This window comes from Macrobrachium rosenbergii, chromosome 28, assembly GCF_040412425.1.
Source record: "Macrobrachium rosenbergii isolate ZJJX-2024 chromosome 28, ASM4041242v1, whole genome shotgun sequence".
Taxonomy (NCBI): Eukaryota; Metazoa; Arthropoda; class Malacostraca; order Decapoda; family Palaemonidae; genus Macrobrachium; species Macrobrachium rosenbergii.
In genome coordinates this window covers 29,080,001-29,105,643 of record NC_089768.1, presented here as the reverse complement: position 1 = coordinate 29,105,643, position 25,643 = coordinate 29,080,001, and the positions used below count along the sequence as shown (strand labels likewise).

Below are 25,643 nucleotides of genomic sequence, written 5' to 3'. Positions count from 1 at the left end.
TCCCTTTCACCCTGTCTCTAAGCCATTCCAGCACAGAATAAAAATACTTGTTGCTCTCCGGAGTGATCAAGGCTGTGCGGTTCTGGTGTATAATCGGGGCGTTCCTGAAATTACCGATTAATTCGGGGAGTTTCGCTCACGCAACATGAAACTGCGCTTTCATGAAGTAAGGCGAAAAGCATTTTGGAATACCTGTAGCATACAGGTTTATTTTACGCAAAACATCGAACACCTTTCAGTAAGACGAAGAGAATTTTTTGGGAATATTTGTATCATACACGATATTCTAAGCAAAACATTGAAATCCTTTTAGCAAGGCGTAAGCATTGTTGGATATCTGTAGCATAAATATATTATTTTAAACAAAAGAGCAAAAAAAAATAAATTTTTTTAGTAAAACGAAAATCATTTTGGGATATCTGTAGCATACAGGTTATTTTGCGCAAAACATCGACCACCTTTTCGTAAGCCGAAAAGCTTTCAGGATATTTGTAACACACAACTTAATAATCTTTAAACAAAGCACAGAAAATTATACCTCATCCCCCTCCTTCCCATTCCGCCATCTGTTTCTGATGAGGTAAGTATTTGCTGACAAACAGAATCATTTAACAAGAGAGCTGGCTGCAAACTACAAAGCTAACAGAGCAATGTTAGCCATACATGCATTAGTCTTGTAGCTCAAACATTCAAGCAAATCATTGTATTAAGGTATTAAACCATTTCCCACGTAACAAGCTGTAATGCGTCAGCGTTAAAGTCCTAACACAAACCAAGGAAGGACACCGTTTTTAATAAATATAATTATCAAGAATATTGTTCTTTTAATGACACACATTTTAAAACTAACAAGAATATTGTCTTTTAATGCCACACCTTTTAAAACTAACAAGAAAGTTGTTCTTTTAATGACACACCTTTTAAAACTAACAAGGACTTTGCTCTTTTAATGACACACCTTTTATGAAAATTGTTACAAAAAAGCATTAGGGTTACTCTTTTCTGCTAAAACAACACGGCCCTTTCAAGGCCATATTGTTTACCCATACTCTGGCACTGGGTCACCTACAAAACTTATTCATGGAAGTCCCTCCTCAACGGTGAAAAATGGGTGCCAATTAAATCATTCTCTAAACAGAAGGGGGAGGGGGTAGTGCAGTCTAGGGGACCTCACGTGGTGCAGTGTTGGCATCACTCAAGGGTGATGGCTGCATCCCCTTTGGCCCCTAGCTGCATCTACTTTGAAGCCTTTTACTCTGCATCCATACCCGCTTCCTTTATCCCATTTTGCTGCCTTACCTCACTACTACTTCTTAGTGCAACTGTGGGTTTTGTCCCCGTTTCATCTTCAGATCCTAGTGTTTTTATTGCGCTTTTTTCCTGGAACTCTTTATCCTACTGGCCAGCCACCCAAACTCCGTCTTTTCTGTCAGAGCGCTGAATGGCTGAAAGTGCCCCAGCGCTTGGTTTTATAGCCTAAATTTCGTGATTCATTCATTCATTCAGAGGATGGGGAGAACTTCAGTCTAGACGTGAACGGTATGAAGGACTGATCGAACTGGTATAAACCGGTTGAATCTCGAGCTCACGACTTCTGACGAAACACAGCGAGGAAGCTTTGGTAACGCTCATATCGATGGCTATAGTTCTTTCTTTCAAGAGCCGCAACGCCGATGACCTTTGTTCGCGTGATGCCAGTGAATTTACCTTTTGAAATTTCCATGAGCTTTCTGTTATATCTTTCTTAAAAGGGAACTTCAGAAAGATGATCGCAAACGATGCAATCCACTCGATTAGGCAGCTTCAATAAAAGATATTAATAAACTGTTGTGGCAGACCACAACAACTTTTAAAACGCTCCATGAGACGGATCCTCACTTTCGGGTGCCTGACATTTTCATAACTGGTATAAAATGACATTTTCATAACTGGTTAAAAAATATCCAAAAAACAAATAACTCTCTTACTATCCTGTGGTGCTTAATATTTCTACGCTCAAAGCGGTTTAGATTTCTTTTCAACACAGCATTTGCATCCAGTTGCTTTTGAAGGTATGATGTCGAATGGGGGTCAAATTAATTTCTGACTCTATCTAAATAAATCTGTGACTACCATGTAATAATGGAGAGTAAATACTACTACTTTACATCTATTACACACACACACAGATATATATATATATATATATATATTTATATATATATATATACATATATAACATTCGTATAGACATACAAATCTCTCTCTCTCTCTCTCTCTCTCTCTCTCTCTCTCTCTCTCTCTCTCTCTCTCTCTCTCTCTCTCTCTCTCTCTCTCTCTCTCTCTATATATATATATATATATATATATATATATATATATATATATATATATATATATATCATATACGTATAATTATCTGGTAAAAAGTGACCAGTACATTCTACATATTATATACGTATATATATAAATATATATACTGTATATACACACATATATACATATATTTTATACTTATATATTTAAGTATATATATACAGTATATCTATATTTTAGATAACATATACACAGATATCTGTCTATGCGTCCGTTAAACTTCTAAAACATTCTAAAATATAATAACAAAGATATCGTTGGGCTCATATCGAGATGATCATAATGACATGCCTTTTAATCCGATTTGCTTCCCTTCCCCCGGGTGCCAAAAATGCATAAAAAAAAAGAAATGACGATAATTGAGCATTTCCGAGAGGTGAAGAATTTCCAAAGAGACTTCGAGTGTTTTCACCAATAATAATATTTACATTGTCAGTTCAGGGGAAAGGAAAAGGCATGTGATGGGAGACAAGGATTCTGTAAAAAAGCTCTCATTACGAGTAGCAATAATAATAATAATAATAATAATAATAATAATAATAATAATAATAATAATAAGAAGAAGAAGAAGAAGAAGAAGAAGAAGAAGAAGAAGAAGAAGAAGAAGAAGAAGAAGAAGAAGAAGAAGAAGAAGAAGAAGACGACTTCTGGCAATACCGCAAAGCGGAAATTAATAATGCAACGACTTCGGGTAATTACTAAATGAAACTATTCAAATAACAATAACGTTATAGAAGAGTAACAGTAGCAACATCCGTACATAAAAGTTAATGACTAGGCATCACAGTAACCGTATTAATGATAAAGAGAGTTATGGCATAAGTAATGAAAAATACCGAAAGATCCAGTCCATCTTTCTTCCAGAAACGTCAATAATGAAACTACACTGATGGCAGAGGCATGATAGTGCAGACGTGTAAAACGAAAAATAGGAAAAAGAATTAAAGTAACAACCAATAAACAGTGTTGAACTCATTGAGTAAAAGATTTACACATGCAATCGAAACTGCACTTAACTAGGTAAGAACTTTTTTCATATTAACCAAAGAACGCGTGGTTAACAAAACATTTCCAAGAGTTATAAAAATTATGATGAATACAAAACAACCGAAGTCATGTACAGTAAACATGACCTAGCAGAGGAAACACTGCTCACAACAACAGCAGCAACAACAGAAATAACTGCAGGAGAGGAGACGGAATGCACAAGGGGATACTTGCAATTAAGGTGCAAATGCATTTCTCCCACACATCCTGGACAATTGCTTTCTAGAACGTCTTCGATTTGTAGTCCGGCGTATTCCTTAGTCTGATGATCAGACTGAACACACAGAGCCTGATGATAAATTGAGCTTTTTTAGCAGTCAAGTTTAAGCAAGGTTCTTTTGATATTTTTTGAAAGGTCTCGGGTTTTTATGGGTTACTTGTGCGAGCAAAAACCCTTGCTTGTATAGGGAATGCTTAATCTAACGACAAGTATCAAGATGTCCTTGTGGAATAGAACAGAATATAGAATTTAGGCCACCAAAGACTGGGACCTATGAGGTCACTCAGCGCTGAAACGCACAAAGGTTTGAAACGTGTAACAAGAGGAAAGCCTCGCAGCTGCACTATTAAGCAATTGTTAGGAGAGGGTGGAAAGTAAGGTGGAAGAAAGAATATAGGAATGGAGGTACAATGAAACGAATGAAAGGGGTTGCAGCTAGGGGGCGAAGGGACGCTAAAAAGAACCTCTACTGATGCCTACAGTGCACCGAGCGAGATGTCCTTGAAAACAAAAATACGTCTTCAGGTTTCTAGGGTACTGCTTGCCCAGAAGCATCAAACATAAAAGTTATAGCAATACAAGCAAGAGAGCAAGAGTTTGTTTTTAGTGACAGAAGTTCGACCAATTTGCAAGATGCAATCAAATTGTAACCCACAAAAAGTACGGCGCTTCCGTTCAGTGTCAATTGTATTCCTCAAACCGTCCGTGACAGGGTCCCATCTGCGAGGTTTTATTTACAAAATCCAATCAGCGATACCCAAGATATCATCCATGTGAACAATGGCATGTATTGCAGTTCAGCCTTGCGTAGGTTTGATCCGAATCTAAAGATTGTTATATAAAGATAGGAAAATACATTATTATTATTATTATTATTGTTATTATTATTATTATTATTATTTCACGAGTAAAGCAAAAAACACGAAAACGATACAGCATTAGTGAAGGCTTTCATATTACCTGATAAAAAATGCAGCGTATCTTGAGAGTGGGGTATTACTTAAGGAGAGAGAGAGAGAGAGAGAGAGAGAGAGAGAGAGAGAGAGAGAGAGAGAGAGAGAGAGAGAGAGCTCTTTCTGAAAATGAAATCAATTTCTTTTAAAATATAAATCCAACGGATAATCGAGATAAGAGTAACAGGAATTAATGGCTGCAAAAGGCATAATACTCAAGTTAGCTTTTAAACGGGTTTCAATATAATAATCAAACGAAACGGCAAAGAGGCACCCACACTCTGCTCAAAATGTCCCTCTCGAAATTCGTCTTCAAATATAGGAGTATCATATCACCTTTATTCTTGTCTTCCTTTCAACGCTGATGGTACGTCGAACAAAAAAGGTAAGACCATTAAGATGATGGAGGTTTCAAGATGTTAGCGAGAGACGGAATCTGCCATGCCTTTTAAGAAACAAGATATTGCCAGTTCAAGTGTAATATATATATATATATATATATATATATATATATATATATATATATATATATATATATATATACACAGTATATGCGTACATACATATATCTATCTGTCCATCTATATATATTTACATACATAATCATGTGTATATATATATATATATATATATATATATATATATATATATATATATATATAGAGAGAGAGAGAGAGAGAGAGAGAGAGAGAGAGAGAGAGAGAGAGAGAGAGAGAGCAATTATAACAAAAAATAAAACCTGGTCAAATACGTATTTCGATTAATGCCACAAAAGCGGTCACTGGGAAACATGAAAGGAAGAGTGTATTCAGTTGGAGAGTAATGATTTCAGTAAATTATAACAGCCGATTGCTCACTGATCCTGTGAGGAATGGAAGAGGAGACGCCGATTGATTCAACACCTACAAGACTGCAGCTTTGATTTATCAGGGAGGATTCACCCAAAGGTCGATCTGGCCGAGTCACTTGCTTTTAGAATGGATCTGAAGATTATTTCGCTATTAAAGGACCCCTTTCACTGCCCATCTGACGGGTTCATGCATGACTGACGACAAGAAATTTTAAGCGATTTCTTTCGGGAGGACAAGTGCTTTTGGAAAAGCATGGAAAACACGATCCAATTAGAGATGCGACCCAAATCTCTCATATGTACGGGAGACTGAGAATTTTTTTATTCCTATATCATTCCTAACTTACGTTTCGATAATTTTTGTTAGAGTAAGCGTTATTTGATTTTGACGACAATGTCGGCAAAGTTTTTTCATGGTCCCACATTAAAACCAGGTTCGGTTTGGTTCTTGTTTAAACAGTAATCAAGACGACAATGTCGGCAAAGTTTTTCATGGTCCCACATTAAAACCAGGTTCGGTTTGTTTCTTGTTTAAACATTAATCAAGATATGACTATATCCAGAAGCGAAAAATGAAGGGTTACGGGATACGAGATAATCCGTAACCCTTATGAAGCTTGCAACATAAAGGTGTTTTGCTTTCTTCTGATTCAGATTAGTCGTTTTTCGTAAATAAATAAAGAAGTATACTTTTTCTTTATTTATTTACGAAGGTTAACTCCTGTTGACTTTCACAGTTCTAGTAAGGCAGCAAAATCAAGAAAGAGCATTTCACAACCTTTCCCCCTTAATTTCTTGTTTTAAAAATGCCATAAAGTCTAGCTAATCTCTACTTTTTATAAAGAATGAAGATACATCAACATATCTAAGCCAAATGCAAGTTTTGAGTTGCAACAGGTGACAGAACAACGGTTAAAGTCAATTCAAGCAGACATTCACTATCAGAGGACCCACGATACTGACCATACTAGTCGGATTCCTACTGAAAAAGGCAACATCACTGGTTGAACAAGGAATAATTAATCTTATATTTTGTTCCTGACCCAGAGAAAAATGGTCTTCCTATGTCTCGAATTTTCTGCTTAAAATATCCGAGGCATCGTTTATTCAAGATTACCAGACCACTGAGCTGATTAACAGCTCTCTTAGGGCTGGCCCGAAGGATTAGACTTATTTTACGTGGCTAAGAACCAATTAGTTACTTAGCAACGGGACCTACAGCTTATTGTGGAATCCGAACCACATTATAGCGAGAAATGAATTTTTATCACCAGAAATAAATTCCTCTAACTCTTCATCAGCCGGCCAGGGGAATTGAACTCCGGCCCATCGAGTGACAGTCTGAAGCTCAACCGACTCAGCCAACGAAGGGCTTTAGCCCACACAGAAAGTAAAACACGTGATTTCTTACAAACGATTTCCTTAATTATCATAATGTGTCACTAAAGACTATAGCTGCTTGTAATCTTTTATAGACGGTTTAGGATACGTCCGCGTAGTTACCTTGAAAACAGGCTGCGACCATTGGTCAACATCTGACACAGCTGTTGTACCCTGCACGTCTCGGGATAAACACCAACACTAATAAATTTCGCTGTAAAGGTCCCATAAGCAGCAAACAAATAGTTTTTGAAACACAACAGAATTCCCTTATCGTTCAATTATCAAGAAGGTTACTGATCGTGTCAATTCCGTAACCCGTCAGTTTTTCAGTCTAAAAACCACAGCGAGTTCGCTCAATATCGCACGCCCAAACAAGAAACAAACAGATCCCTGTGTTTACACCGTGCCAAGCCAAACCTGTACAGAAAGTCATATAAGGTAAACGGGACAGTAAACGCTCTTCGCACATGTGATAGATTCTCGTCAAAAAATTCTCTGGGCTCGAATGTAAAAAATAATGATTCTGAAATCTGCTGCCACCATTCGAGGAAGTTTGACCCTGTATACCACAAGGGGCAAAGGAAGCCAACTTATTGTTTACGAGTTTATTCCAAGTCCTTTTCAGGAACACGTGACCCAGTTAGGTCAACTTCCAGGGGTCCCTCCTTATATTCTCAGGCTCATGCTAATAGGGGTCATATGACTCATAGTTCCGACCTCTATTCATCGACAGACATACAACAAACATCGCCCAAAAACCCACTTTGTCCAGCTGTACACAACACATACAAGGTATATAATAGTCACAGCCTTCGGTTCACTCAGATTTAGTATTAATAAAGATATAATTAGGATTCATGTACTGAGAGGCAAAACGAATGCAAAAATCGCATGACAGCCAAACAAAGGAACAATAAATGCGGCACGATACATCAACATGTGAATATTATCTGTCCAGTGCAGTAAAATTACATTTGTTTCAGAGTAGTTTAGATTAGTCTTGAAAAATAAAAGTAAAATGTGTCAAATGTCTACATTTGCAGTTTCACACTATTGGTAACTGCTAAGTGTCAGAGAGAGAGAGAGAGAGAGAGAGAGAGAGAGAGAGAGAGAGAGAGAGAGAGAGAGAGAGAGAGAGAGAGAATCCCCTAATTAAAGGGCAGCTCAACTTGTTCTACCATAAATACTTTGATTATTTTAATGATCACCTATATTACCAGCATAAACAACCAGAGGGTAATAAAAAAAGGTGATTACCAATTCAAGTCATGCCAAACAAGTTTCAAGTATGATAAACCACACAATTAACATACGAATTTCCGAAGGCCATTCTCCTGCAACATCATTTACAGAAGTTACTACCAACTAATAATTAAAGCATCGCTACTTAAAATGCCTTTAAATAAACGCCTATCACTGGCAACGATATTAATATTCAGTTTTCCCTGAGTTCCTGTCATACGGTTTAATTCGGTCTTTTTTATTCCTCTCCTAATAAGATAACTGAAATGTAAACAAATTAATTTTTACATTCGGAGACTACAAAGTGAAAATACTAAAATTACATGCAGAATCCATGATCCAATAAGCTCATCTCTACATCCAAAAAATTACGAATACGCGTCACTGAAAATTACAAATCCCTTTCAGACAAAATACAAAATGAAAAAGTTTTAGTTAAAAATATTCCCATTACCACTGAGGCGTCAAACATTCTTCATGTTATTCAGCACGAGGAGACAATTGGAAGCATCCGTTTTGTGTATTCCGGATGGAAAATCAGAATGACTCCATTTACACAATTCCCGTTGATAGCTCAAAAGACTTCAAAAGGCATTTAACTGAATAATGAATTCTCCTAATTCCATACGACATTTTCAAATTAAGAAGTGATCTTATATCATGTGCAACAGGAAATAAAATTATTTTTGTTCTTCATGAAAAACAATAACAACAACTCTTCTTCTCTCATATGTATTGTATATATACATATTCACCAACTCGAAGTGATTCCTATGAGTTTGTGTGTGCGTGTGTATATATATTATATATATGTATACATACATATACATACACATATATATTTATATATATATATATATATATATATATATATATATATATATATATATATATATATTATATATATATAATACATACATACATACACACACACACACATATATATATATATATATATATATATATATATATATATATATATATATATATATATATATATATATATATATCTAAAACGTAACTCTGCTGAAGGGACGTTCCCACTAAAGTGTTCTACCAAATAAAAAAAAATAAAAAAAAATAGAAGAAATATGAGGCCTACAGCTGACCCAAATAAGCTGACCAGGCCCCGTGACATTGTACGAGCGCCTAATAATTCCAGTTTCACTCACATGAAGCAAACAGGATGTGGCTTTGGAACCACAAGAAGTGATTCGCATTCACATCTGAGAACTGATGAATTTATTCCTTGCTGGCTCCTGTAGCTACAGCAGAGGAGAGGCATCAGTCATATCATTAAATGATTTTATTTCAGACTAACAATTCTCCTCCAGGTCTTCCTTCCCACAATGACAACCTCTGCCCTGAAGCTTCTTGCGAGAATCTAGACGAGAGGATTTAAGAGAGATTTTTACACTAGAACAGCAGGTAGTTCAGATCAGAAACTTTGGTACACGACACGTCAAACAGAGCTCATTCGAAACACATGATGAAATGCGTTATATCTGTCACTGCTTTATGTACAGTATACTTAAGAGACGTGTCTGTGTAAGTCTATGTATGTAAGCATGTATGTATGTGTATGTATATATATATATAATGTGTGTGTGTATATATGTATATATATATATATGATATATATATATATATATTATATACATATTATATATATATATATATATATATATATATATATATATATATATATATATATATATATATATATATATATATATATATATATATATATATATATATACACACACACACACACATATATATATATATATATATATATATATATATATAATATGAAAACAGCCATTCCCTTTCGAAATTTGTTGGCCTAACTTATAAAAAAAAAAAAATAATGTAAGCCAGCAAAGCAATCATGTAGTCTTACGTTACAACATCCATTACGAAATAATCCCTCTCCACAAAATTATTCCCGTTTCACACTGTTTACCAGGCAACACCAAACCAGATGAGCTTGCAGCACGAATTTCCACTCCACGGAAACATAATCGAATCATTTCCACATGACGGAGGTATATTTGCCTCGATCTGTAAAAATGCGAGAGGAAAGAGAAGAGCTTTGTTTACGGATCGTTACGTTTCCGACGAAAAAATTGGTGCGTTTTGATCTCTTTTCCAAATGTAATGTGACCTATTTCCGTAAATTAAGTAAAAAAAAAATCTTTAATCATATGTACAATTAAATCCGCAGTTGTCTTTGTTCTTGGGAGTAAAAAGAGAACTGGATTTTTATACACCATCTTTCCAAAAGACAAAAATAGTGAAGAAATAATAGGTTAAAAATAATAATATTTATTCCCTTTGTTCCCCTATGTTAACCCCGTGCCTTCAGCCTTCAAATAATAACTTTATGAGGACAATGTAGTTTTAAATTCTACATAATCTTGCACAATGGCCATTCAACTGATCCCCATTTATACCGGGACTTCAGTTTTGTTGAAACTTCGTCGAACTAGAAAATAAGTATTTTTTTATTTGACCACAGCCAGAAAAATTAATTAACATTTCCGTGTGGCACAGAAGTTCTCGTGATATCAAGTACAGAATTTATGTGAAAATTAATTCAAACTGCGAGAACGAGCTTGAATTCAAAGTCTTGGGCCAGATTATTCAAAGAATGGAAAGAAGAATAAAATGTTACAGCCGCAAAAAAAAAAAAAAAAAAGTTGTGTTGGAAAATAAAAAAAGTGCTGTTCGTCGATAAAAAAGTAACACCTGCCGAGGCAACCACAATCACCCTTCGTTTGAACTTTGATGTTCAGGTGATGAAATTTCCCCCGAAACGTGTTCGCTCTTGTGAAACCGACCATCAAAGAGAGAGTATTTTCCGTGAGCTCATAAAAGCAAGAGCCTATATCGAATTTATGCAAAAGTGTCAGGATCGTAAGCGGAAAGAGAGCATGCTAAAGCCTCTTTCCCAAAGTCCGCACGAAATCCTGAAATATGATCATGAACGCCCGATAGGAAGCGAGCTAATATTGAGGTCTTGTGCTGGAATACCACCAGTCCGTCGCAGACGACGCGAAAACGTCTCTTTACGTTTATTATTTGATTATCCATTCATAATCGTATTTGCTTACAAAAAAGGTTGTTAAAAAAATAAAATAAAAAATACACCCAAGTTTCTTCAGTGCAATAGTTTTCTGTACAACGTATAATGCTGTACGAAACTCTTAGCCATGGCCCATGAAACTCTCAGCCGCGACCCATGAAACTCTCAGCCAGCGGTGGCATGTTGTTGTTGGCACCTATAGCGGTGCCAGACGCACGATCGTGGCTAACTTTAACCTTAAATAAAATCAAAACTACTGAGGCTAGAGAGCTGCAATTTGGTATGTTTGTTGATTGGAGGGTGGATGATCAACATACCAATTTGCAGCCCTCTAGCCTCAGCAGTTTTTAAGATTTGAGGGCGGACAGAAAAAGTGCGGACGGAAAGACAAATAGCCATCTTAATGGTTTCCTTTTACAGAAAACTAAAACTTAATGTGACGAGTCGTCCTCCCTAATTCTGGAATTGACTGTTTACTTCCAGACCGATGCATAAAGGGTTTCGCAACTTTCTAGCAATACCGTTTAAGCCTTTATACTATGTTTGAAGTCGTATCAACACATAAATAGAAACATAATTTGCAGACGTCCGCCCATCACGTAAAAAATTATTATTCACTTTCAAAGACAGAGAATTTCATTTTCACTTCCACGATCAAAGTCAGTCATATTCTGCCACTTAGTGCAAAATATTCTACATTTCAACATCTAGTTTATTACAAAGTTTACAGTGACCTCTTTGTAATTATACAGATAAAATAAATAATCATACAAGTTTCGCCCTAAGAATAAGTAATAATACTTCGAGAAGAGAGAGAAAGGAGAAAAGAGGTTCAATGCGAACTCATTCATTAAAAGGACAGAATTTCCAACATCTTATCCCGGTAGAGGCCCCACTCCAAGAACTTGACTCCCAAGCAACATGGCAGTGACGTGTCCACATGGCAGTCACATGTCCGCTCCATTGCAAGGTAACACAGTGACTGAGTGACAGATGCCGACGGCAATTAATCCCATAATAACTCACAGTCCATTTATATAGAAGGAGGGTAGAGTATAGTTATCACGTGCATAAAGGAAAAAAAAAACTTTTCGAGCACATTTACAGAGAAAAAGATGTATGGCTGAAAAATTAAGTAATACGCTTGTAAGCCTTCACGGGTATCGTTTTTACTGAGTAATCTAAGTGAAATGTATATTTGTAAATTATTTTCGCAAAGCTAGTACATCTACAACGCAGATTATTTAACATACATACCAAAAGACAATCGCAGAACTGGGTACATCTTAGTGTGCAAGACAATCCTCATCAAATTATATGAAAAATAACTAAACTCTACATTCTGATTAGCTAACAGCTAAACAACGCCATCAAGAGATAAAAATGAAATTCGTTATATCACATAAAACCCATTAACTTATTTCTTCATACACTTATTTAATCAGCACTGCTTTACGACTAAGACTAAAGCTACTACAAAATACAGCTGGTCCCCAATCTTACCGAGGCAACCTATCTTACCGAGGCAACCAATCTTACCGAAGCAACCAATCTTACCGAGGCAACGAATTTTGTGCGCAAACCACGAGGAGTTATGTCGATGAAGGTACTGCGTGCTTTAAAGCTAACAATATTATTAATGTTATATAAATTTTCATTATATAATAACAATAAGATTCTTCTATCTCAATAGTGTTTTTTTTTTTTGTTAATAGGTAACATGAGAGTCAGACTAATTGGTCAATAATAATTCACAGGTGCGAAACTAAGTAGTAGTAATAATAATAATAATAATAATAATAATAATAATAATAATAATAATAATAATAATAATAGGGCCTCCACAGAAAATGTTACCTTATCAACAACGTTTCTATCAAAATGTGAAAAATCCAAACTACACTAGTCACGGTCAAGATGATATTATTATTATTATTATTATTATTATTATTATTATTATTATTATTATTACTCAGAACTTGAACCCTATTCATATGGAACAAGGCTACAGAGGCCACTGGCTTGAAATTTAAGCTTCCAAAGGTTATGCTCTTCACTTGAAACCAGTAACAGAAGGTAACAGAAAATGCAGAAAGAAGAGAATAGTTATGATAAAAGAAAAACCCAATTAACAAACAAATAAATATATAGATTAAACTGTAAGTAAATGATTAAAATAAAAAAGGATAATTGTTTTAGGGAAGTAATGCACTGAATCTTCGCCTGAACTTTTAAATAATAATAATAATAATAATAATAATAATAATAATAATAATAATAATAATAATAATAATAATAATAATAATAATAATCAAAGCAACGAAGTTACTTCGCACAACCGAAGTGCAAGGAACTGAGGACGACTTCCAAAAATGGAGGTTGGATATTGATAAGAGGAGATCCAAGCCACGCGACGTCATCGCTTGGAATACAGAGAGAGAGAGAGAGAGAGAGAGAGAGAGAGAGAGAGAGAGAGAGAGAGAGAGAGAGAGAGAGAGAGGATGCCCAATACGGGGGCGTTACGTAACCCTCCCGAGAAAACAGGTTTTCGACTATGAATGCGAACGAACGGCTGCTTCTCATTGTCATAATCTGCTTTCAGCCCGGGCCCCGAACTTTGGAGCTGCCCTCCTCCGTGTCCTATTTTGGGACGCGGAGGGTTCTTAGAAAAGTTTTCTATTTTAAGCCACGGTTCCCGAATAACAGGTCACAAAAACACCCAAGGGCATGAAGCCTGTCGATCAGTTTATCCATGAAAAAGCAGGGTAACTACGTCAACGGATGAGGTGAACTTCAAACATCTTCACCTGACGAGTGAAACAAACTGAACACTAAACCGATTTACTGTTTTCATTCTAATATGAAATCAAACTAAATATGGACGCTAGAGCAAGTCCAGTAAGGAACACAAACACAAAAAAAAAGCAACAGCTTAAGTCATCAGTGTCAACAGCGCTGGACACCGTCCTAACAAGCAAAGATACAAACGAGCGTGTCTGCTGGCATAATGAATAATGATCATCCTGATTACGGCCGGGGCTGGCGATGAAGGTGAAGACACACTGGGTCTGATTCACAAGCATCCATGGGAGAACGAGAGACAAGCGGATGGCAGGTGCATTTCGGGTGGGGTGGGGGTAGGGAGGGGGAGGGACGGGGGATTTTGGTAAACCGACCTTACACAATCTTTTGCAAGAGAGGGAGGGAGGGGGGGGGGTTAGTTTGTGAAATGAAACCCGACACCGCTCAATCTCCCTCAATTGTTGTTCGCTCGCTCTCTCCCACCCTCTTTCCTCACCCAGTTTTGTCCCCACTTCCCCACACACCCCACCCACCTAACCCAACCTTGCACACTGAATTTGCTGAGCCTTGCCCCACTTCAGGTCACCTTTGCTGAAATGCCCTGCGTCACGAGGGTCCTCTTCACTTCAGTTTTCTCTGGTGGCCTTTTGTTCTGATCGCAAAAAAATGTATTTGTTCAACAGAGTAAATTTACCTAACTTTCAATATTGTAATACATTCTTGATTCATATTTTAATCGATATGGTAATTAATTAAAATTCCCTGACGACACCTTCTCCCTCACATAATAATAATAATAATAATAATAATAATAATAATAATAATAATAATAATAATAATAATATGAAGGAATAGACACTCTTTCAAACAGGTCTTATTAAAAGGATGGCTGTATTATTATTAATTTTCTTATACAGTATCTTTTCTATTCTTACAATTCGCTTTTCGGGCTCAGCGATGTTGGTCAACAACTGGCCGATATTCGTACTGGAAAAAAGGATAGTGTGTGAAAGCGGGAAGTCTTTTATTGAAATATTCCACACACTATCCTTTTTCCAATATGAATATCGGCCAGTTGCTGACCAACATCGCCGAGCCCGAAAAGCGAAGTTGTAAGAATAGAAAAGATACTGTATAAGATAAATTCGCATAATACAGCCATCCTTTTTAATAATAATAGTAATAATTATAATAATGAGAAAATTTTATAGTTTAAAAATACACGACCATTAAGGACCTCTCTCTCTCTCTCTCTCTCTCTCTCTCTGGACTGTAAAAAAGGAAATCAATGGAACATACAAAAACTGATCATAAACACAAACGGTTTTTTCATTATTAATTTTAATTCCGTCTGTCCTTACCCCCATCCTAACAGGATATTACAGAACAACTGTTCCTCAATAACGATGATAATAACAGCAACAGCTGGACTCTTCTGTTTTCCTTTCCCCTTTCGAAAGCAAACTTTCTTAACACATGACAAAATTTATTTCCAGTGGCCCCAGCAAAGGAATCACGACGTATAACTTTTGGGGAAAACTCGCAAAGAATTCGAGTCTTTCATTAATTAAAATTTAGGTTATCTCTGCTAAAACTTGCAAGACTCTCTCTCTCTCTCTCTCTCTCTCTCTCTCTCTCTCTCTCTCTCTCTCTCTCTCTCTCTCTCTCTCTTCTTCTTCTTCTTCGTACAGACTAGAACGCTTTTTTTTTTTTTGCATATAAGTTCTTCAATTCCTATTTACGTTCAAGTTAAACTTTTCCATCTTCGCCACCATTCAAACGTTTTCATTTATTATCACAAATACTATACGCAGTCTAAAATTAAAATATATTTTGTATAGCATAAAATATGGACAACACATACGCACATAAGTATGTACGCTCGTATGCATGTGTGTACGTGAGTGAAGATAATAATTACAAAACATATAAAGTATAAGAAAGTCCATAATTAATATTTAAAAAAAAAAGATGGGGGAAGTTAATAAAGCATCTATTGAGACACACTATTGCCACTTCAACGGTTTATTAAAAACCTCTCCCATGGGGAAAGGAGGAACACTAATGAGCGTAACGGTCGTCATGATAATTAAGCCACACAAATTAATGAGACGAAATAAAAGGAGTCGATCCTCGCAAATTAGTTCCTTAATTCTCAAGGGAAGATAATGACTATAAAATCTTCATTATTGCGAATGAATATAATTAATTTTTCCCCTTTTCTTCCGGGTCACTGAAGTCTCTATCCATAATAAGCTTGAAGTAATCCAAGACAATTAATATAATATATATATATATATATATATATATATATATATATATATATATATATATATATATATATATATATATATATATATATATATATATATATATATATATATATATATATATATATATGAGAGAGAGAGAGAGAGAGAGAGAGAGAGAGAGAGAGAGAGAGAGAGAGAGAGAGAGAGAGAGAGAGAGAGAGAAGTATTTTTAATAGTCAAAATGACGTCACAATTCTCCCATTTTTCCATACTTCTTATGGATACGCTCACCAAATGCAAGCCTGGAATCCAAATGGAAAAAAAAAAAAAAAAATTGTCATTTTTTGGTTGCAACATCCTACTATAAGCGGATGGAGAGGCATAAAACAATAAAGTTGATAAGGAGTAAAAATAAATAATGAACATCTGGATGCGCCATTTGCCATTAATCATGGGACTATGAGTCAAAGTAATGATTTCACTGTATAATTAAATGAAAAAAAAAAAACCTGAATCATTTTCTCACATGTTTAAGACGGCAATCCATTAAAAAATACTACGATACAATATAACAGAAACCTCCTCTTCCTGTAGACATCATACGATTAAGAACAACTCATCGAGCCTAAGCATTTCATAAAATTCGGCTTTAATCTTCACCACAATTAAATCTCCCACTAACTTCCTTAAATTATTAACATGCAAGCTGTCAGGAACCAAAGTTCCTCGTTGGACGGGTCGGTATAGTTCTCGGCTAGCACTCTGCTGGGCCCGCGTTCGAGTCTCCGGACGGCCAATGAAAAATGAGAGGAATTTATTTCTGGTGATAAAAATAATTTCTCGCTATAATGTGGTTCGAATTCCACAATAAGCTGTAGGTCCCGTTGCTAGGTAACCAATTGGTTCTTAGCCACGTAAAATAAGTCTAATCCTTCGGGCCAGTCCTAGAAGAGCTGTTAATCAACTCAGTGGTCTGGTCAAACTAAGGTAAACTTAACTTTTTTGTAAGGAACCAGATGCCGTATAAGATAGAAAAACAAAAATCCCTTCAAATCCCTTTTTATGAAAGAACGAAAAAACTTAATGGGAGTGAGTCGTCTTCAGAAACAGTGTGACACACCCAGCAAATTTATGGTCAGCTTTCTTACAAGACTGAAGCCGACGGATATATTATAAGGTCGGCTAAACACCCGCACTCCAAACCTATAATTTAAAAAGGCTTTATCATGCCGGTAATTGTAATATAGAACTAAAATAATGAAAGGTACAAGGCAATATATATGATCATCATCTCAGGCCACAAACCAATGAAGTGATTGTATAATCATATTTCTTATATCTTCCACAATATGCATTATCTTTCTTCCTAAATTTTGTATTACAGCTAAAAACAACTTGGCTCTCCGCAAATGACTTCACTTCCGTAAAATGTGCTCTTTCGTCATTATTCTGAATCTACTCCAATATATTGTTTGCAAGGGCGTTATATTAAAAATGAATCCACATTACACAACAACACAAGCAATACTCAATACGACATATTAGGGAAAGGACACAATAAAATATTCTGGTATTCTTATACATGACCTTCCCTTCTGTCTTGCAATTTCACATCAAGTAATCTCTGTCTTTTTTTACTAAGCTTTTCATATCTCATCTCACCATTCATTGTTTTTATTCCCTCTTCTTCTTCTTCTTCTTCTTCTTCTTCTTCTTCTTCTTCTTCTTCTTCTTCTTCTTCTTCTTCTTCTTCTTCTTCCCATTTTTATATGGGGCCGCCGTATTCCCTCTTCTCACATTCCTAAAACTATAAGACTCCCTGCTGACTCTATGACCCCATCCTGGCATTTTCTTCCTTCAAATATTCCTTCAAATTCCTGGTCTTTGACCCTAACCCATTATTTTTCATTTCCTCTTTATATGTTATCCTAATTCTATTCTTATTAATAAGCTATCTTAATGTTTTCATCCCCTTCCTTTCTTTAAATCTTCAACTGAAAACCCTCATTATTATTATTATTATTATTATTATTATTATTATTATTATTATTATTATTATTATTATTTCAGTAGGTGAAACCTATTCACATGGAACAAGAACACAGGGGCCATTGACTAGAAATTCAAGCTCCCAAAGAATGTTGGTTTCAACATCCCACTGCAGACCCCACACTGCATCAGCAACTGATCATGACACAGAGCCAGTGATTATTCATCGTCCTGGGGGAGACTCGAACCCGCGACATACGAGTGGCATGCCACGACACTAACCACTATACCAGCGGAACAGCGAAGGACAGAGTCAAAGGACAATAAACCCAAGAGGGCTCCAAAGGAGGAAAAAAACAATATATATATATATATATATATATATATATATATATATATATATATATATATAGGTTTTATTATCAATTCCATTAGTTATTTATATATATATATATATATATATATATATAAAATATACAGTGAGGTAAAAATATCTTTGCCGGGTGCTCGCAAGTCTTTCCTATCTAATTTTGCTCAAACTGCTGTAGGCTGCCAAATAAATAAATAAAAAATAAAAAAATGGAACACCTCATCGTACTCTAAATGGAAGTCTTTTATAAGTCACAAACATAAAACGCTGAGTTAGACAAGCAGAATATACAAAAAATTAAGGGTACTGAAGACAGCAAAAAAAATAACAGCGTACTCACCTGGCAATCAGTGCTTTGCTGTTTTGCCGAGTCACAACGTCTCACCTGTAATAAAGAGGCAAAAAAATCAGCAAATAGGAAAACACATTTTCGTTCTATTTATATCTATATCATCAGGATTCTTCTACATCGTTTTCCCACTGGTTTAAAAGGGGAATTACCCCACATAAACACAGCACATTAAGCTTTAGCGTAATATCTACAACGTAAACGTCAATGTTCCAGAATATTTCTGATAGCAAACGACATATAACTTCGTACCTTTGTAATTGAACCTTAGTGATTTTTGTACGTGTAATACAGTTTGCATTTGTACATTCCGATGGGCATGTCTCTCTCTCTCTCTATCTCAACATAAAAGCACACATGTACGTTAAAATACATGGAAAATTAATGTGAAACGGCGTGCGCTCAAAACCAAGCTATTCGTCGTTGTATTAGGCGTGTGTTGATATTCGATTGTGAACTACCCACACATTCCTCCATAATCTCTCGACTTATTAAGGTTACTAATTGTCATAGCATATCCTCAATTAAAAGACAAAAACTGAATATATAAAGTTACTCGCTCTGCAAAACAAAAACATCCAAATTCTGCTTATATATATCACGCCGCTGGCACTTCTCAGCCCCAGGCAGCCACCACCTGTTCGTGAACTGTACTGAGGCGCCCCACATCTATGGCACGGGACACGCGTCCTCCCCACAACACCTGCAGGTGAAGTGGAACCTAAAACAAGATAACCAAGACGAACTTCAAGCCAGTCAGCCCCGAGGCGAGGACCTCAAGGACAATATGTACACCGTCAACCAAAAAAAAAATAAAGTGATCGACAGATGTGGATTAGTTTCTGTTTAAATAACAGACCACTCCTTCAACCCATAATTGTTCTGAAGGCATGCTTGCAACGAGTTTCTATTTGTTTATTGACAAATCTACATAGATTTATATCCTCTATCATCAGATGATGGAGATAAGCCACAAGATCATTTACTCGAGCTGGGAGGCTCCATACGACTGACCAACCACATGTGAAAAAGATAAGCGCCAAGAACATAACAATAGTGCACAATGCCGTAGACATAGCCTAAGAGCAGTGGTTCTTAAACTTTTTTGCCTTGCGCCCCCCTCTGCATTATGTATAGACCCCACGCCCCTCTACCCCTGAAATTTTTGCCAACTATAATCTATAAACAATATGTTGTCTATTTGTATGCTATTATACTTATCATAACAATAAAAGACAATTCATAAGTAAGATTTGAAATTAAAATTTACTTATATTTTGAATTTTTGGCATGTTTCGAGATAATAATTAGAAAATATATGGAAGCAGTGATAACGTTTTTGGCAATTTTGTAATTAACATCACAAATTAAAAACAAATAATAGGCACCATCTGGCAACGCTGCTTGCGCCCCCCTTGGAAGCTTCTGGTGCCCCCCTAGGGGGGCGCGTCGCCCCAGTTTAAGAATCACTGGCCTAAGAGTATTTTTGTTTACATGAAGCAAAGAGGCAGTCGCGGAACTGAATCTAGCGAGATGTCTGTGAACATAAACATCAGCAAAAACCTTGTGACAGGGACATGATACTTCTCTCGTAATGTGGCGACAGACTTGCATATCTACAACTGACACAGTGCTCAGGAAACTGAATAAAGCCACGAGTCTCAAATGGCAAAGGCAACTGACTTTACGAATGATCAAACCGGATGGTCGAAATTTCTAATATTCCAGTGCTGCCTGAAGTAAACGTGAAGTTTGAAGGACTTATAAAGTCGTTAAGGAAGTACACATGCAGAGCCAAAGCAAAGAGTTAATTGTACCAAATATATAGTTACATAAGTTCTTCGTTGAAGGGGTGGGTAGAGCTCCCGGCTGGCACGCTGTTGGCCCAGCGTTCGACTCTCCGACCGGCCAATGAAGAATTAGAGGAATTTACTTCTGGTGATAGAAATTCATTTCTCGTCATAATGTGGTTCGGATTCCACAATAAGCTGTAGGTCCCGTTGCTAGGTAACAAGTTGGTTCTTAGCCACGTAAGATAAATCTAATCCTTCGGGCCAACCCTAGGAAAGCTGTTAATCTGCTCAGTGGTCTGGTTAAACTAAGATAAACTTTTTCCATAATAATACTATTAACGTAAACGTGAATAAAGTAGTTCCATAATATTACTATTAACGTAAACGTGAATACAGTATCTATTTATATCCTCCAAATTATTAGTATTTACAAACAATACGCCAAGTACTTATACATGACCTCACTACTATTATTAACAAAGCATAAGGAACTCATTATAACAGTCGACATTCACACGTTACTCATTACCAGTAATACTATCCATAGGAAGACGAAGCCTATAAACATAGTCACACCACATTATAACTAAGGGCATAATATTACAAATTACTATCAGGCCTCTTGTTCAAATGCTACCGTAGTGTCCATCGTGAATGAAATATTTACTTTTCGTATTCTAAGTCAGTAAATGTTTGTGTAATTATCACCACCATTATTGTCATACTAATAATCTTAATGCTACTACTCTTAGTAGTAATGCTGTTACTACGAACATAACATTTCTCCCACCCTCACGCCCCCCCACCCCCACCCCCAATTTTATTTTAGTAGGAAGCCTAATGTTACTGCCTATAAGTAACAATTAATGACAGCCATCAACATCAATATGCAGGATCATGTGTGTGTGTGTGTGTGTGTGTGTGTGTGTGTGTGTGTGTGTGAGAGAGAGAGAGAGAGAGAGAGAGAGAGAGAGAGAGAGAGAGAGAATCGCATGAAAAATGACTGGAAGGCAACTCTCCACCCTGCGGAAAGCTAAGAGATTTCCGAGATATAACGGGAGCCCTCCATCTCGAGAGATAAAACATTCAAAAGGTATATCCCACATACATACATACATACACACAAACACGCATAACATCCTTGACGGGGAAATCCCATTACTGAAAACACTTGAACTGAAGGAATGCGGCTTTTTCCTAATTCACCCGAGAAAAAAAAATTTTAAATAAATAAAAAAAACTCCACTAGTCAAAATACTCAACTCTTTTATCTGAAATGTTATTATGGGATGGCCAAGAGCCAAAGCCCGTGCTGGCATACGGCCAGCTAAATCCACAAGAAAATGCAACTGCTGAAATGTGTGCGGGAGAAAATTAGAAGAATAATTTGGCGAATAGGGATAAAACGTATTCTTTAAGGCTACCGGTTATTTCAAGTAAAGATCTCTACTGGACTTCCCAGGGGCTCAGTATAGAACACAATCAAAGTGATGATGATATCATTATCATTATTAGAAGCACTATAGTAGAATTAGTAGTATTAGGCAACCTAAACTTAACTACTAGAAAACACAAAAAAATTAAACCTCTTCACAACTATAGCAAATAAAATAACATAAGAGATAAATGCAATATGACTAATACCACGAAAATAATGAATAATACGACTGGGGATGAAAATGAGAAACAAGAAGAAGAAGAAGAAGAAGAAGAAGAAGAAGAAGAAGAAGAAGAAGAAGAAGAAGAAAAAGTCTTTAAGATTAAGTCACGTTTCTGGGCTTCCCCTAAGTCTGAAAGCTATTTCCGGTTTGTGACCGGTTAATACATCATTTCGAAAGAACATCCACGACGTTAAAACATGAAGGCTAATGCGGGTAGCAAACTAATTAACACACGTAAACATCTCTTAAAAAGAAACTGACTATATATGTATGTAACCTGAATATGACCCTATAAATAAAAATAATAAACTATTGCTTCCAACGAAACCAAAAATTAGATTCCGCTTTGCCGAACTCTTTATCATCCTTTCATCTTTCTATGACTTCATATTTATTTCATCAAGTTTATTTCCAGAAGTTTAAATAACCTAATATATACATTTCTATACACATTTCTTGTCTAATTATTAAACCTTAATATTTAGAAAAAATTAAGATCAATTTGAAAAATCAACTGTTACAATAGTCAAACGTTCATTAAACAAACAGCAAGGCAAATCATAACAGTGAAGGGGTCTCTCTCTCTCTCTCTCTCTCTCTCTCTCTCTCTCTCTCTCTCTCTCTCTCTCTCTCTCTCTCTCTCTCTCTCTCTCTCTTCGCTATATATACTATATATCGAAATAATATATTTTCATATATGTTACCGAAGGGGAATTTTCTAGTTGATAATAAGTTCGTCGTCTCCTGGGATACGCGTGGGTGAAAGTGCGTCCACTGTAGTCCTGAGTTCTTGTCTTCGCTGGTTCTAGCCCACGAGACGACGAACTTATTATCAACTAAAAAATTCCCTTCGGTAAATATATATGAAAATATAGTTATTCTCGTGGGCTAGATAATTGATATGAAAACGTTCCACTGTAGTCAGATTTAATATATATCGCTGGTTATATATATATACTATATATATATATATATATCCCCTTATATATATATATATATATTATATAAATATATATATATATATATATATATATATATATATATATATATATATATATATATATATATATATATATACATATACACACACATACATACACATATATATATATATATATATATATATATATATATATATATATATATATATATATATATACTGTATATATAGATATATATAATCGCTCTTCTTGAAAAGGAGCCGTCTTCAAAGAGGGAACTGACGAGTAAGGGAGGGATCTAGGGCTTAAAGACCACTTCATGGTATCAGACTAAAATATGCAGATGGACCCACCATTTTGTTCCTTTCTGAAAGATTATCCGGATATCTGTCAAACCTATTTTAAAATTGGCAGTTGCATTGAGTTTTTTAATCATAGATATCAGCTCTACGTCAACTATTATTATTATTATTATTATTATTATTATTATTATTATTAGTAGTAGTAGTAGTAGTAGTACGGGTAGTTAAACAGGATGGCTGCGTAATTTGAGTTAATTTTATGTTTAAATTCAGAAGACTCAATACAAAATTAACTCCAATGATGCAGCCATCCTATTATTATTATTATTATTATTATTATTATTATTATTATTATTATTATTATTATTATTATTATTATTATTAGTAGTAGTAGTAGTAGTAGTAGTAGTAGTAGTAGTAGTAGTAGTAGTAGTAGTAGTAGTAGTCCAATTTACAGGATGGCTGCATCATTTGAGTTAATTTTATGTTTAAATTGAGAAGACTCAGTGCAAACTTAACCAATGATGCACCCATCCTATTATTATTATTATCATTATTAATATTAGGACCTACCCACACACACACACACACAGAGAGAGAGAGAGAGAGAGAGAGAGAGAGAGAGAGAGAGAGAGAGAGAGAGAGAGAGAGAAATGCAGCAGTGACAAAGGAAGAGAGATAAGAGAGAAGCAAATGCAGTTCCTCTCTCAGGCCCCACTTAGGACAATTATCTCCATTCGTCGAGTGACTCATTTGTACCTCTCCTCTTATCTGTTCCTTTATTTATCTTTATGTACTTCCCCCTGTTTGTCACACATAAATTCTCCACCAGATTTCAATGGCAGCCATCTCGGTTCTCATCAGAGAATTTTCGTGTTAATAGAAATAAAAAAAACTGTTTAGTTATTACTTTATTTGTTAGAGATAAAAACAAATACGCACACATATGTACATACATATATATACATATACATATATATATATGTATGTATGTATGTATACAATGTTAAACCAAACACGAAAAGATGGATGACGTTTAATACTAAGAACGATAACTGGAATACGTAATGATGCTGGTACTTCCTCTTTCGTGAAAAACATTAAAATAATACCACCAGAAGTATGTATGTGATAATCACGGGAATAAAAGGAACGGGGGGGGGGGAGAGGGGAGAGAGAGGGGAGAGAGAGAGAGGGGAAGAGAGAGGAGGAAAGAGGGAAACGAGCAACGCACTCCAAATTTTCTTGGACCTGAACCCCCGCCCCCTTTCCAACCACAATCTCTCTCTCTCTCTCTCTCTCTCTCTCTCTCTCTCTCTCTCTCTCTCTCCTTGGCGAGCTACTCAATGCGGGTCACTAGATCCATCAATCTAAATAGAGTGACGAAGAGGGCGCTGACAACTCTCACCAGCCACTTGACTTCATCAGGTTTGGGTCGCAATCAACTTGTTGCGGTTGTCCATTCAGGACCACCGTATGGACTAATGAAATCCGCTCTAACAGATGGCTTCTACAGGGGAGAGAGAGAGAGAGAGAGAGAGAGAGAGAGAGAGAGAGAGAGAGAGAGAGAGAGAGAGAGAGAGAAGTATCATTAACAACACGGAACATTGACGAAAAAACTTCATCAACACCTCCCAGCACTGCAAAAAGGATGAATGAAACGCCTGAAGGAGCACAAACAAAACAACGCAACACAAGAGATCGTAAGAGAGCGAAACCAAAGGAGCAACAACAGACAAGTGCCAGACAAATAAACAATAAGCCTGTCGAGAAACGACAATAAAGCGAACGAGAAAAAAAAAAAAACAATGCCCTTCACAACAGCAGCAGCAACTCAACAACTGGCGCTGGTTGTGGTGGCGGAGGAGGAGGAGGAGGAGGAGGAGGAGGAGGAGGAGGAGGAGGAGGAGGAGGAGGAGGAGGAGGAGGAGGAGGTGCCACATGAGAGTCTCGTATATTAATGACTTTTTAAACCGGAGAACGAAGAAAAGAACAGCGTCACGTCTGCCATTCTTATTATTATTATCATCGTCGTCGTCTCTCCCA

At 36.1% G+C, this 25,643-nt stretch overlaps 1 protein-coding gene across 18 annotated transcripts in view; it reads right to left on the bottom strand.

The window, feature by feature from the left end:
* LOC136854167 (receptor-type guanylate cyclase Gyc76C-like) overlaps positions 1–25,643 on the bottom strand; it is a 467,449-nt gene that overhangs the window by 301,368 nt on the left and 140,438 nt on the right. For 9 of the 18 annotated variants that reach the window (XM_067130442.1, XM_067130444.1, XM_067130443.1 and 6 more), the window contains one exon: positions 18,892–18,936. The exons of the other annotated variants lie outside the window; for them this stretch is intronic. In XM_067130442.1, the coding sequence (XP_066986543.1) occupies positions 18,892–18,936 (45 nt within the window). The remainder of the gene's footprint in view (positions 1–18,891; positions 18,937–25,643) is intronic. 18 annotated transcript variants of the gene reach the window in all.